Source organism: Vigna umbellata, chromosome 11 (genome assembly GCF_029865625.1).
Source record: "Vigna umbellata cultivar VRB3 chromosome 11, Vumbellata_1.0, whole genome shotgun sequence".
Lineage (NCBI taxonomy): Eukaryota > Viridiplantae > Streptophyta > Magnoliopsida > Fabales > Fabaceae > Vigna > Vigna umbellata.
In genome coordinates this window covers 3,089,449-3,103,648 of record NC_142175.1, presented here as the reverse complement: position 1 = coordinate 3,103,648, position 14,200 = coordinate 3,089,449, and the positions used below count along the sequence as shown (strand labels likewise).

The window sequence follows — 14,200 nt, the reverse complement described above, 5'->3', positions numbered from 1 at the left end:
GATGTAGTTGAAAGGACCGTGGGGTCTTTGACCACATACAGTACACCAAGCCCCCAATCTTTTCATGTCTTGAAGGCATGTAAAGAGTGCCAATGTCTAATCTATAGTTGAAGTAAGGTGTCGACATCTGATAGTCGGAAATCTTGGTTTTGCAAAGTCTTTTCATGTCTAGAAGGCATACAAAGAGTGTCAGTTCTTAGTATATAGTTCAAGTAAGATGTCAGCGTCTGATAGTCAGAATGCTTAATTTTGTAAAAGAATTTTGCAAAGAAAATTTGTTATCATACCTCTCTACTATCGTCCCTTCGATCATCCTACCTCCAATACCTAGAATGGGAGCACACAAAACGCCTAAGGTGACCAATGCGGATAAGATCTTCTACTTTATCCTAGAGTGTGGTGCACTCATCAATGGTATGACTATGGTTGCGATGGAACTTGTAATATTTGGCCATCTCTACGTTAGGAGAATTATGAGATTTTCTGAGTGGGGGGATAAGGTTCGTTTGTAGTGCCTCCTCTAAAACCTAGGACCTCGGGGTGTTGAGCACGGTATACCATGAGAACTTGGTTGGCCTGTGCTTCCTAGTAATTCCCTTTCTTCCTGACAGGCTGCATGGCAGCTTGCATGTCTGTCATCTTCACCTTATTTCATTATTGCTCCACCTCCTCCAAACACATATACTTTGTCACCCTATGCCTCATCTCTTGAAAGCTAGTTGGGGGGTCATTCACAAGTCGTTAACGAAAGGCCCCAGCTTCAGGGTTGTGATCATGTAGGTAAGCATGACTTAGGATTAATATTTTTCACCTTTAGAGTCACCTTGCTGAACCAGTCATTAAAGGCTTAGAGGGACTCATCATCTTTCTGTCGGATGTTTAGGAGGTGAACGAGGTGAGGTCATACCGGTAGTTGGTTGCAAACTGTGCGGTGAAAGCTTGGGTTAAGGTATCGAAGTAGTCTATGGAGTAGGGTGGGAGCCCTGTCCACCACTCCAGAGGTGCCTCCTTTAGGGTGGAAAGAAAAGTCTTGCATATAATGACATCATGTTAAGACAAGATCGCCTATAAAACATGACTGTCTAACATCTTCATGTTTTGAAGTCTAGCAAACAATGATAAAGAAATGAATTTTTGACAAAGTATTAGCCTTGTGAAAATAATATCATTAAATGAAAGACATCTTATAAAACAAGCGTTATGATATCTAAATAAATAAAGAAAAGTTTCAATAAATGCGCTAGGACCAAACGATCCTATTGAGAGTAGATGTGTTATTACTAAACGATGATTTATTATAAAAGGGTCACTACATTAAACGATATTTTAGTAAACGTATCAATATGCTACATGATATTTTTGATAAACGCACTCTTACTATACCTTACTAAACAATGCAATAATGCACTACATGATGTTTTTGGTAAACGCACTAAAGCTATAAACAATGCTTCAAAAACAATGTGTTGAACAACATTTTCCTAAACGCACTCTTGTACTAAACAAAGATCCCTAAATGATGAGTTGTTAGTAAACGCCTTTAAAAGTTTAAATGATTATATTAAACGATGTTTTCATTCAACGATGAAATCTTTATGAATCAATACTTGGTATATTTTCAAAAGTACTTAAACGATCTACATGTATAGAAAAATTGACAAGCACCCCCCTATTGTTATGAACACGCAATTCAAAACATTAATTGCATGTTTCAAACAAAAAAAGTAATAAGAAAAAAGATATATCTGCCAGCATATATCTCTATTATACTCTGTGCAGATGCCTATTATACGTATCCACTTGCTCCATCACGAACAAGTCTGAAATGGATGCTAGAAGCAAAGAAGACATTCATAGAATGTTCTCTACTTCAAAAGTTGTACTGAAGATTTCGTAGAACCTACTTTGGTTGAAGTACTACAACCAGTTATGCCTACTACCTACGAAAAGGCTACTAAGATATGAAAATTGAAGACAAAATTGTCTAAAGGATCTTTTCCCATGAAGCCTATAAATAGAAGATCCCTTGAAAAGAAGATCAAGAAGGATAAACACATGAATAACGAAAATATCATCTGAAAAGCGAAACTCACTTTTGTGCAAGAACAAAAACTTTGAGAATACAGTCTCAAGCTTTATAGAGTCATTAGCTTACATTTTTAAGAAGAGAGAAAATCCTACAAGGTCTATTAAATTGAGTGTTATTGTAAACACATCCTCTTTGTGAGAGTTATCATCTAAGACTTGTAAACAATCTAATTGATTGTACATTCTAAAGAGAATTCAAACACTTTGTGGTTAGCTCAATTGAGTTAAACGCCTACTAGACAATTGTCTAAGGGAAACCAGGTGTGGGTAAACTCATACTAGTCAGCATTACAGGTGTTACCAGGATTGACTAGGAGAAACCAAGAGTGGGTAAACTTAGACTAGTCAGCGTAACAAGTGTTATCAAGGTTGACTAGGGGAACCAGGAGTGGTTTAGAATACTTGAAGTAGTCAACGTAACATATGTTACTAGGATTGGGTAGGGTTTCCAGGAGTGGTGTCTAATACTTAATTCTAGTTATCGTAATAGGTGTTAGCAGGATTGACTAGTGTAACGAGAAGTGGTGCTAATACTCAGTTGTAATATTGTTGAAACTATAGTGGAATCTTCTAAGAGACCTTACATGTACATCACATTTTCATTGTGCTAGCTACGTGTACAAAGAAAGAAGACATGCTGAATGGAAAAGCTTCTCGCGGGCCACTAGGCGTAGACTTGCACTAGACGAGTGACTAATCCGCAAGTTCAAATGAGGCTTCATGTATCATGGGCTTGAGTGGACTTCTCTTAGTCCAATTAGCTACAAGTTGAGCAAGTTCAATGAGGCTTCATGTATCATGGACTTGAGTGGGTTCTTTTTTGAGCTTGTTTTACAAAACTTTGAGGTCATTTTATGCTTTTTCTTCAAGTTCTTCTTACATTATCTTTATCATCGTACTGTGAGAGCTATTTTAGCGGGGTTTATTCCATTAACAAATACAAGAGAAAAGATATAAATTAGATATTTTATTTTTCCATCAATTTTAAATTTACTATAAATATAATATAATTTAAAAATTTTAATAAATAACGTTAGTAGTTTTAGAGAATTGTCATATTCTTGTAGAATATATATATATATATATATATATATATATATATATATATATATATATATATATATATATATATATTACGTGTGTATTGATTTACTGTTTCGAATTTTTTTTTAATCGAATCAGTTGATAACTGAGATTAAAAGCTTTTTTTTAGTTTTGAAATTGGTGTCAAATATCGAAAATAATTGTGTTATTTTCTTGCATTCTACCAGTAAATCTATAAATAATGACAGTAATTCAAACATATATTTTATATTTTAAAGTTATAAAAATTCAAATTAATAAGTTATAACTCAAAGGTTTAATCATTCACTAAGTCCCTCTTTTCGCATGGAATCTCAATTTCGTCCCTTTCTTTCTGAAAATATCAATTGGGTCCCAATTTTATGAAAATTGCAACAAATCGATCCTTTCCGTTAAATTGGCTGGACGGCGTTAAAAAAATTGATGAGTGGATGCTGTGATGACGAACGAACGCTCGTCCACCAGCGAACGAACGCTCGTTCACCAGCGAACGAACGCTCGTCCACCAACGAACGAACGTTCCACACTGGACGACCGTTCGTTCCACACTGGACGACCGTTCGTTCCACACTGGACGACCGTTCGTTCCACACTGGACGACCGTTCGTTCGGTGGTCGACGAGCGTTCGTTCGCTGGTGGACGAGCGTTCGTTCGCTGGTGAACGAGCGTTCGTTCGCTGGTGGACGAGCGTTCGTTCGTCATCTCAGCATCCACTCAAATTTTTTTAACGCCGTTTGACACTATTTAACGGAAAGGATCGATTTGTTGCAATTTTCATAAAATTGGGACCCAATTGATATTTTCAGAAAGAAAGGGACGAAATTGAAATTCCATGCAAAAATAGGGACTTAGTGAATGATTAAACCTAACTCAAACTATTGTTATGATTAAGTTACGTGATTCTTGTTGCTCTCGTTAGACTATATCTGTATGCTATGCTAGTAGAAGTGTAATTATACAAATAAGTGCCGTTTAGAGGAATCATGGACTTGCTTAAGCGACCAAAACGGGTCTTCATTATCAGATAATATCCCAATTTCAATACAAGATTTTTTTTATGTCTTGTCAGAGTCAGAACAAAACTTAAAAGCAAAAAAAAAAGTAAGATAGAAGGAGACAGAAAGAAAGAAAGGTTTAAAGGTGGGAGGAAATTAAGGATACTGATATTTATAGGTCCTCATCATAGTTTTCTGCTTTTATTCAATGTAATTTTACTTTTATGTGATTGCTTTTACAAATATATCACTTTTTCTTTAATTTATCTAAATATGGCAATTTTTTATTTTAAATCTAACCATATTATTTTAATGTTATCATTGTCCATCACTTGAACAATTTTAGCAGAAACTCAACAATTTTCACGAGTTTAGATATGCTACACCGAACCAGAATTCAATGTCAATATAAATGAAAAAAAAAGAAAAGAAAAGAATGTTTGTTTAATAATTACAACAAAATGATATTGAAATAACGTTATAAATTGATTAAAATTAAATTGAGGTGTTCCATGTTCTTCTAAATTGTATTTATACTTTCAACTTCGTTCATTATTATAATTACGTGTCTCAGAGATATATGTGTAATGTGAAACAGATGCATTGCTTATGCTTTCATGATGAACATGATATAAAAAGAGAGATGGTCCAAAAAGCAAAAGGAAAGTTATAGGTAATTTAAAAAATACAGATTGTAATCTGAAAAAATCCACAACTAATGGCTAAAGTAAAAAGGGTTCTGTGATGGGTATGTAAAGATCATGTATCTGACTGTGTTGCATTATTGCTTTCTCTTCTAAAATTCGTGAGTTCTTCAATTCCTTCCATGGAATTGGCGTCTTCATCATCCAAACTGCAACGGAAGTACGATGTGCTCATCAACTTCACTGAAATAGAAGACATTCGCAAGAAATTTGTTTCTCATCTCGATTCTGCCCTCTCTGCTAATGGGCTCACCACTTTGCTTCACCACGAGAATGCATTGCAGCCATTGCACATCCAACAACCTATTCTTCATCTGTGTCGGGTAGCAATTGTTGTTTTCACCAAAACTTATTCTCAATCTGCTTGGTGTCTTCATCAGCTTCAACAAATAATTGAATGGCACCAAACTTATTCCCGACATGTTCTGCCCGTATATTACGAAATTGAGCCATCTGATGTACGTCTTCAGAAGGGTGATTTTGGAGAAGCCTTTAAAGCAACTGCACACCAAACATTTTCTGAACAACAACTGGAGGATGGCGTGTCCAGGTGGAGCCACGCACTCACCAAAGCTGCGAATTTCTTTGGATGGGATGAGAGCAATCACAGGTATGCAGAACTAGTGGATTTAAGCTTGTGATTTAACTTTGCTGATAAATGACTTCTTCTATAATTGCTATTGAACTTGAAGGAGTGATGCAGAACTAGTGGACACAATTGTTAAGAGCGTTCTTAATTTACCAGTCTTGTCTGTTACTAAATTTCCAGTTGGATTGCAATCCCAAGTGGAAGATGTGATTCGAACTATAAAAAATAAATCAATGGAAGTGTGTAGGATAGGGATATGTGGAATGGAAGGATCGGGTAAAACGACCCTTGCCAAAGCCATCTACAATCAAATTCATGGTACATTCATGGAGAAAAGTTTCATTGAAGATGTTTCAGAAGTCAATCGAACAAGAGGGTGTATTCATTTACAAGCACAACTTCTTTCAGATGTCCTAAAATCAAGAGTGGAGATTCATAGCGTTGAGATGGGAACAAGTATGATTCAGGAAAGACTTCATGGGAAAAGGATGCTAATTGTACTCGACGATATGATCAATGAGTACTATCCATTATTCGACCTTAGGAAATGTTGTGCATGGTTCGGTAAAGGAACTGTAATTATCATCACAACAAAAGATGTAGAGCTACTGAGGAAGCACCAAGTTGATTCTATTTTTCGGATGAATCTAATGAATGCAAATGAGTCCCTTGAGCTTTTTAGTTGGCATGCATTTCGAGAAGCAAAACCAAAAGAATACAGCGACCTTGCAAAAACAGTAGTTACTTATTGTGGAGGACTACCTCTTGCGCTTGAACTCATTGGAGCTTGTTTATTTGAAAGGACGAAAGAAGAATGGAACAGAGTATTGTTAAGATTAGACAATAAGATTTATTCTTTGATGTATGTTGTTCCACTGATATTGAGAATAAGCATCGACGGTTTAAGGAATAAAATCGAAAAAGATTTATTCCTTGATATATGTTGTTTCTTTGTTGGTAAAGGCAGAGCCTATGTTAAGAAGATGCTGAATGGCTGTGGAGTTGACGCTGATAGTGGAATAAGAGTTCTGATAGAGCGTAACCTCATAAAAGTTAAAAAGAACAACAAATTTGGAATGCATCCTTTGCTACGAGATATGGGAAGAGGAATTATTCGTGAAAATTCAAAAGAGGAACCTGGGAAGAACAGTCGAATGTGGTATGATAGTGATGCAGAATATGCACTGTCAGAGAATACAGTAAGAACAATCTCGATCTATGGTTTTGAAACTTCTTTTTGGAAGTGAATGTTTTCTCATGTGCAATATATTTGTTTTTCTTAGCTATTTTCATCACAGAGGACAAAAGTCATTCAAGGATTGCCTGAGAAACTGTTTTTAACCAGTACAGATGGCTTCAAACCTTCTCCTTTAAAGGAAACAAACACATCAAGAATGTTGAAACTCACTGGAGATTCTGGGTACGTTTCTAAGAAATTGAGATGGATCAGTTTGCGAGGGTTTCCTTCAGAATACCTACGTAACAATTTTTATCTCCATGATGCAATAGCAATTGATTTAAAACACAGTCTTCTTCGATTCGTCTGGAAACAACCCCAGGTTTTTTTTCTTACGTGCCATATTCTTTTGAAACCCAGCTTAACATAAAAATAGTATTTGATTCCAGTTATAACTATTTTATTTTATCATTTTCTTTTCTAACATTTTATCCAAAAACTATGTTCTTGAAGGTTTTGCTTTGGCTAAAAGTTCTTAATCTTAGTCACTCCAAGTACTTGACAAAAACCCCTGACTTTATCGGACTACCACGTCTTGAACAACTCATTCTCAAAGATTGTCCACGTTTGAACGAAGTACACCAATCTATTGGATGTCTTTGCTATCTTACACTGCTAAATTTAAAGGACTGTACAAGGCTAAGCAATCTCCCAAAAGAGATATATGAGTTGACAACTTTGCAAACTCTCATTCTTTCTGGTTGTTCGAAAATTGACCTATTGAAAAAAGATATAATGCAAATGGAATCCTTGGTAACTCTAATTGCTGAAAATACAGTTGTGAAACAATTGCCTTTTTCAATGGTAAGTTCAAAAAGCATTGGATATATATCTTTATGTGGACTTGAGGGATTGTCACATAATCTCTTTCCTTCTATCATTCGGTCTTGGATGTCATCAACAATGAATAAGCTGTCTGATAAACATTCGTTTTGCATGGATATGGAAGATAATAGTTGGGATGATTTTGTGCCATTTCTTAGCAGTCTTGCAAATCTTCGAAGTGTTTTGGTGCAATGTGATACCGAATATCAACTATCTAAGCAAGTAGAAACTATTCTGATTGAATATGGAGCAAATATTACAGAATCAGGAACTTCAAAGCAGCACTTCAAGTCTTCTTTGATTGGTGTTGGTAGATGCAAAGATTTCTTCAATGCTGTCAGTGATAGAATTTCTGAGGTTCTTCTCTAGCTTCCCTTTGTTCATTACCTTCTAAAAGTATCTGATTTTAATAACCAACTAACCAAGTGATTTTGCTTACACTAAGTACTAGCAAATTGATTTCCACTTTCTTGATATACTAGCTTCATTATTGTTTAATCATTTTTTAACTAAACATGCCCTTATTTATCTCACGATACAGGTATTTGCAAGCAGTGAGTCATGTGATATTTCTCTTCCAAGTGACAATGATCCTTATTGGTTGGCGCATAGAGGTGAAGGACATTCTGTTTCTTTCACTGTGCCTCAGAACCGTGTATTGAAGGGAATGGCTTTATGTGTTGTTTATTTATCAAATCCTGAAATTCTGACAACTGAATGTTTTAGTAGCGTCTTAATTGTTAATTACACAAAGTGCACATTACAGATGCACAACCATGGGATGGTAATTATCTTTAATGATATAGATTGGCAAGCTATAATATCAAATTTAGGATCAGGAGACAAGGTGGATATTTTTGTGATATTTGGTCATGGATTACTAGTCAAAAGAACAATTGTCTATCTGATATGTGGTGAATCAAATGACATACAAAAGGAGCCTGCGCCAAAGAAAAATTCCCTGACTAGATTTATAAAGAAAAAGGAAAAGTGAATTTTGGTAAGTCATTATCTTCTTTTGAGAAGAGCAGGATCCCTTAAGTTATGGAATCAATCCGTGTGTCCTTGACTGTAATTTATTTTTTCTCAAACTTTCCTTGTGTTTCTTTCAGTTAAGAAATTCATCTTTGTTTTACTCTGTTTCTCGCTCTTCGCATTGTGCTTCCTTGGTTTTATCTGAGTTGTTTGAAACTTTTCTTTTCAAAATATTTTTCGTAGGAATAAACTTAAAATAAATAATTATTAAGAGTTATAATGTTTATTGTATTGGGAGAGGAAGAATAAGTTACTTTGTTATGTTTTACCATTATTATGGTGTATTATTTTAATAATTAGGAGCATTATAGTCAATAGATGAAAGACCTAATGTTAGTATCCTATAAATTGTAAGGTTTATGAGAGATGAAAACACACTAGAAGCATATTCAAAAATATATAAGTGAGTGTCATTTTCTAACACATTGGCATCTGAGATGACTCAGTGTCTAAGTCAGAAAGAGATAGTGAGAGAGAGATGGCCAGCCTAGCATACAGTATGTCTCTACCTTGGTTGACAAAGAAAGTCAACTTTGACAATTGGAGTGTGCAAATGAGAATCCTTCTTGAATCCCAAGACGTTTGGGATGTTGTAGCGAATGACTATGAAGAGCCCATGGTAGATGTATGGCAGACAGTGGCCCCACTTGTCGCATTAAGAAAATCATGAGTGAACGATCAATCAACTTTGTACATACTATATCGAGTTGTTGATGAGTCTGGCTTTGAGAAGAGAAGATAGTGAATGTTAAATCTTCAAAAGAAGCGTGATGGATTCTTTAGAAAGTTTACAAAGGCAATAACTGTGTAAACTTCAAACTCTCAGACGTAAGTTTGAGAGTCCAAGAATGAAGAGTAGAGAACAAACGATCGAGTATATATCTCGATTATCAACTTGGAAGAAATGGAGAGGAGTTGTCTGCTAGCTATATTGTGGAGAAGATCCTAAGGTCACAGACTAAGGACTTTGAGAATATTGTGTGTTCAATTGAGGAATCCAAGGACTTGACCATGCTCTTGGTTTAAGGGTTTGTTGGGTCTTTAGAGTCATATGAGCAGCGGAGGAGAACATTGTTTAAGCCACTTTATAAGGTACTTTAGGAAAAACTTGACCTGAAGGAAGTGCTCGGAACACTCGAGGTCAAGGTGTTCCTAGAGCAAGAGGTCGTGGCCAAGGTGATCATGAAGACAAAGATGAACAAATGGGCAACAAAACTGGAGAGGTAGTGGAAAAGCGAGAGGTCAACGAGGTCGGTCTATTAATTCTAGAGTAGAATGCTATAAATTTGGTAAACATGGTCATTATGCCAGTGACTATCGGTCGGCCAAGTGTTATAATTGTGGTAAGGTCGGCCACATAGCAAAATAATGTTGAGATGAAAAGAAAAAGGAAACAAATTTCCTTACTAAGGAGGCTAATAAAGAGATTGAGATCCTAATGATGTCAAGAACCCAAAGGTTGAACTGTCGAGTTGTAAGATCGGGCTGCCAAGTTGGAGTACGGAACTCATTCCGAGTTACTTGATATTTAGGAGTATGGAAGTCGAGGTGAATATAAACAAAATAATAGATGTCAAGTTAAAGTCGAGTTGTTCAAACAACTTGGTTTGGTATCTAGATACCGAGGCTAGTAATCACATGTGCAATGATGAAAGCATGTTTAGAGAGCTCATTAAAGTGGATGTCGAACATGTTTCTTTTGGAGATAATTCAATGGTAGCCGTAAAGGGGAAATGTAAAATTCGATATCTTCAAAAGGATGGTCGATTCGGTGAAATGCGAGACGTGTACTATGTACCCGATCTTAAGAGTAATATTCTAAGCATAAGATAATTGATGGAAAAGGGAAACTCAGTTCTGATGAAGGACTGAGTAATGTACTTGAAGGATAAATTTGATCGCTTAATAGCCCGAGTTGAAATGAAAAAAAAAACAAAATGTACAAGATGGAGCTAAATATAGTATAGGAGAAATTTTTGAGGATGGATGTGAGAGAAGAAGTTGTGATGTGTCATTTTCACTTTGGCTACTTAAATTTTGGAGGATTGATCAGGCTGTTAAAGAAGTAGTTGTGCATGGACTACCAAATATAGAGTTTAAAAAGAAGTTTTGTGAAGACTGTATACTCAAAAAGCATCCAAGAACAGAATTTTTGAAGACTGTTTAGTACCAAGCAAAGACACAACTCGATTTAATTCACACCGACCTATGTGAACCATTCATCTCTAAGTCTTTTAATGGCAAGAAATATTTTATCTCGGATGACTTTTCATGGAAGACGAAGATATATTTCTTACGAGAGAAATCCAAGGTGTTCGTGGTGTTTAAAAAGTTCAGGACGATGGTTGAGAAGTAGACTAGGAAGCCAATAAAAGTTGTTTGATCTAATAAAGGAGGTGAGTTCATATTAGGAGAATTCATGGAATATTGTGAGGTACACAGAATAAAGTGTTTCTTAAAAACTACATACTCACCGCAACAAAATGGTGTAGTAGAAAGGAAGAATCGAACCATTCTCAACATGATCTGAACCATGCTCAGAAGTAAGAACATGCTAGAGAAATTCTAGGTAGAAGTAGTTAAATGTGTTGTTTATGTCAAAAATAGATGCTCACATGAAAAGCTAGAAAAGAAGACGCCCCAAGAAGCTTGGAGCAGGAGGAAACCATGTGTTAAGCACCTTAAAGTATTTGGCAGCATGGCCTATGGTCACATTCTAGCACAACAGAGAACTAAACTTGGAGACAAGAGTAAGAAATACGTGTTTATTGGGTATGACGAAAAGACCAAAGCATATAAGTTATACAACTCAATAACTAAGAAAGTTATGGTAAACCGAGATGTGCACCTTAATGAATAGAATGAATGGAGTTGGGATCACATGAAGGAAAAGTTAGGTGTAAGCACAAAACCTGGAAAAGAGAGTCTGACAGTTGAAGATAGGAGCTCGACCAATGTAAACAAGAGCTCGACCAACGTGAATGGGAGCTCGACAGGTGAAAATGGAGGCTTGAAAGAAGTCGAGGATGATGAAAATACTAATGAAGATGAACCTTTTCCACACCTACAAATTTAATCCTCTTCACCATAGATTCTTCCATATTCAATCTTCAGCACCCACATCCACTCACAAATATTAGCCAAAAAAAATAGATAGAAGAAAGAGAGAAACAATAGTTGGTGAGTCGGAGTTTTGATTGGACACACGATATGATGGTGGCAGAGTAAGCGATAGCATTGGGTAATGTAACTCTGTTTCGTGGGGAAGTCGTGTGCTCTTCGTTTGCAAACACCAACGACGGTCTCAAACACGAGTTCTATCGTGGTGCCGAATATAGTTGCTAGTCAAAGGCGCGACAACATATAGTTTTAGACACATATAGGGGTCTCGCACATTAAGGAAAAAAGAAGAAAGAGATGTGTTATCAGATGATAAGAAAAGGAGGCGAGAACGAGAAAAGGAAAATAGGAGGATGAAGATTAAGGATTTGGAAACCCTCTGTTTACAAATAAAAAGAAATAAGAAAATATTTTCTATACAAGTTATAGTTAGAATCGGTATAGAATGTTTTCTTATTTATTACAAAAATATCACCGCGTACACAAATTATAATTAAAACTAGTATATAAAGTTTTCTTATTTGTTACAAAAATATTACTACGTATTGATTATAACTAGTAAACTTTATTCTTTAATTACAAAAATCTTACCACATTCACTTTTTATATCTTTATAACTACAACCATTTAAAAATATTATCTTATTTGCAATTATGTTATTGGGTCACATGTTTTATATATATATATATATATATATATATATATATATATATATATATATACACACGATGGATTATATCCAGCATAAATAGCCACTGTAACACTAATTATACTAATATTATAAAGGGTTAAATATGTTTTAGTCCCTAAACTATCAAGTGAATTTGTTTTTAATCCCTCCTTCAAACTAAGCTACATTTTGATCATTCTCCTTAAGGAAACCATAATTTTTCGTCCTCCAAAACTAACGGTGTTAAAAATAAGTTGAGGTGACTAACAGTGGTGTGACATGTCGTTTTTTTTTTTCTGACACCAGTTAATCTTTCTCAGCTCCTTTCCCTCTCTCTCCCTCTGACTCTACCATAGCCACCTCTGGCGCCACCTCGAACATCTCCGGCGCCACCATCAACCGTGAAACCCCCATGTGCAACCACCCTCCACCACGCTTACCTCCATAGCCAACGTAAAACCTCCATCTCCACTTCCCAGAAAACCCCCAAATCACGTATCAGTTAATCTCCTCCCACCACCATAGAGACCCAAATCAGAAAACTAAAACCACCCAAACCTTCATCAGCGCAACGCCGCCCCACCCACCCACCACCTCCTCAGCCACCACCAACCCTTCCCTCCCTTCCGGATCTCCTCCTCACGGCTCTATTTGTATGGTTCCTCGTCTCCTCCTTCAAGCCCAACATTGCTTCCACCTGTTGCCCCTTCTTGTGCTGCTTCCTCAAATTCCTCGCCATGTCCCTCACCGCAACACCTTCCAAAAATACCACCACACCCACTTCCCTCAACACCCTACTCCCGAGCCCCTACAACTTCAAGTCTCCCCAATCTCTCTCTGATTGGCTCAAACCCTGCCTCCCCTCCGAGTCCTTTGCCTCGTTGGGCGTCAAGCCCGGCACCAAAAACGTGGACAACCTCTGGCTCAAACTCTCCCAGGGAGAAACCTCCCTCGCCGATTCCAGTCCTCCGATTCGGACAGTCCACGTCGTCCTCGTCTGTGTCACCGCCAAACACGGGAAGGTCCTCGTCGAGTCGCACCAGGAGTTGTCCGATGGCAACATCCGGAAGTGTGGCAGGCCCTTGTCGGAGAAGATGAAGCCTAACGAGGACCCCGAGTTCGCCGCCGTTAGAGGCATTTTCGAAGAGCTTGGCTCTGCGATTGTTGGTGCAAGACCCAATCCCGAAATCGCTGACATTGCACCATCGATCCCAATTCGTACGAGATGCGAGTCGAGGAGCGCGATTCGGGTTCGTACCCGGGTTTGCCCGGTTGGGTGTTTTGTTGTTTCCTTCTTGAATGCCAATTACTTCATTTTGTTCAAATGAATTCAGAAATAGGAGTGGTAATCAGATAATGGGTTGAATGAGTTGTTGTTAAGCTGTAGCTAATGAATTCAGCTTGTGTTGGTATTTGTGATGCGGAAGGGAGGGGAGGGTCGTCAGTGGCTGAGGAGGTGGTGGGAACATCCATGGTGGGGGAATGGGGTTGTGGTGGAACGGGAGAAAATCTGGGAAGATTAATGTCAGAACAAAAAATGATTTGGCACTCCACTATCAGCCAGCTCAGCATTTTTTTAACGCTGTTAGTTTTGGAGGACGAAAAATTATAATTTCCTTAAAAAGAAAGACCAAAATGTAGCTTAGTTTGAAAGAGAAACTAAAAACAAATTCGCTTAATAGTTTAAGGACTAAAAAGCATATTTAACCTGTTATAAAATAGTAATACAAAATAATTATATAAAAGATAAATAATACAAATAATAATATAATAAATCTATTGTGAAATATGTTTTGATAATTATTACACTGTATATACAGCATAAAGATACCAAATTAAGAAACACACAAATA

At 36.8% G+C, this 14,200-nt stretch overlaps 1 protein-coding gene and 1 pseudogene across 1 annotated transcript; both read left to right on the top strand.

The window, feature by feature from the left end:
- Positions 1-4,766: 4,766 nt before the first annotated feature.
- On the top strand, positions 4,767-8,664 carry LOC124825758 (TMV resistance protein N-like). The gene is made up of 5 exons (XM_047298458.2): positions 4,767-5,481; positions 5,564-6,659; positions 6,744-7,019; positions 7,151-7,879; positions 8,064-8,664. The coding sequence occupies exons 1-5, from the start codon at positions 4,994-4,996 to the stop codon at positions 8,514-8,516; spliced, it is 3,042 nt and encodes a 1,013-aa protein (XP_047154414.2). The 5' UTR covers positions 4,767-4,993; the 3' UTR covers positions 8,517-8,664.
- A 2,774-nt stretch (positions 8,665-11,438) lies between these two features.
- On the top strand, positions 11,439-13,870 carry LOC148190774 (uncharacterized; annotated as a pseudogene).
- The last annotated feature ends 330 nt before the right edge of the window (positions 13,871-14,200 follow it).

Excerpts from the sequence above, each read along its gene's own strand:
- LOC124825758 (XM_047298458.2), top strand. The coding sequence starts at position 4,994 with ATGGAATTGGCGTCTTCATCATCCAAACTGCAACGGAAGTACGATGTG. Across the intron at positions 5,482-5,563 it reads TGGGATGAGAGCAATCACAG|GAGTGATGCAGAACTAGTGG; the intron begins GTATGCAGAACT and ends TTGAACTTGAAG. Across the intron at positions 7,020-7,150 it reads TCGTCTGGAAACAACCCCAG|GTTTTGCTTTGGCTAAAAGT; the intron begins GTTTTTTTTCTT and ends ATGTTCTTGAAG.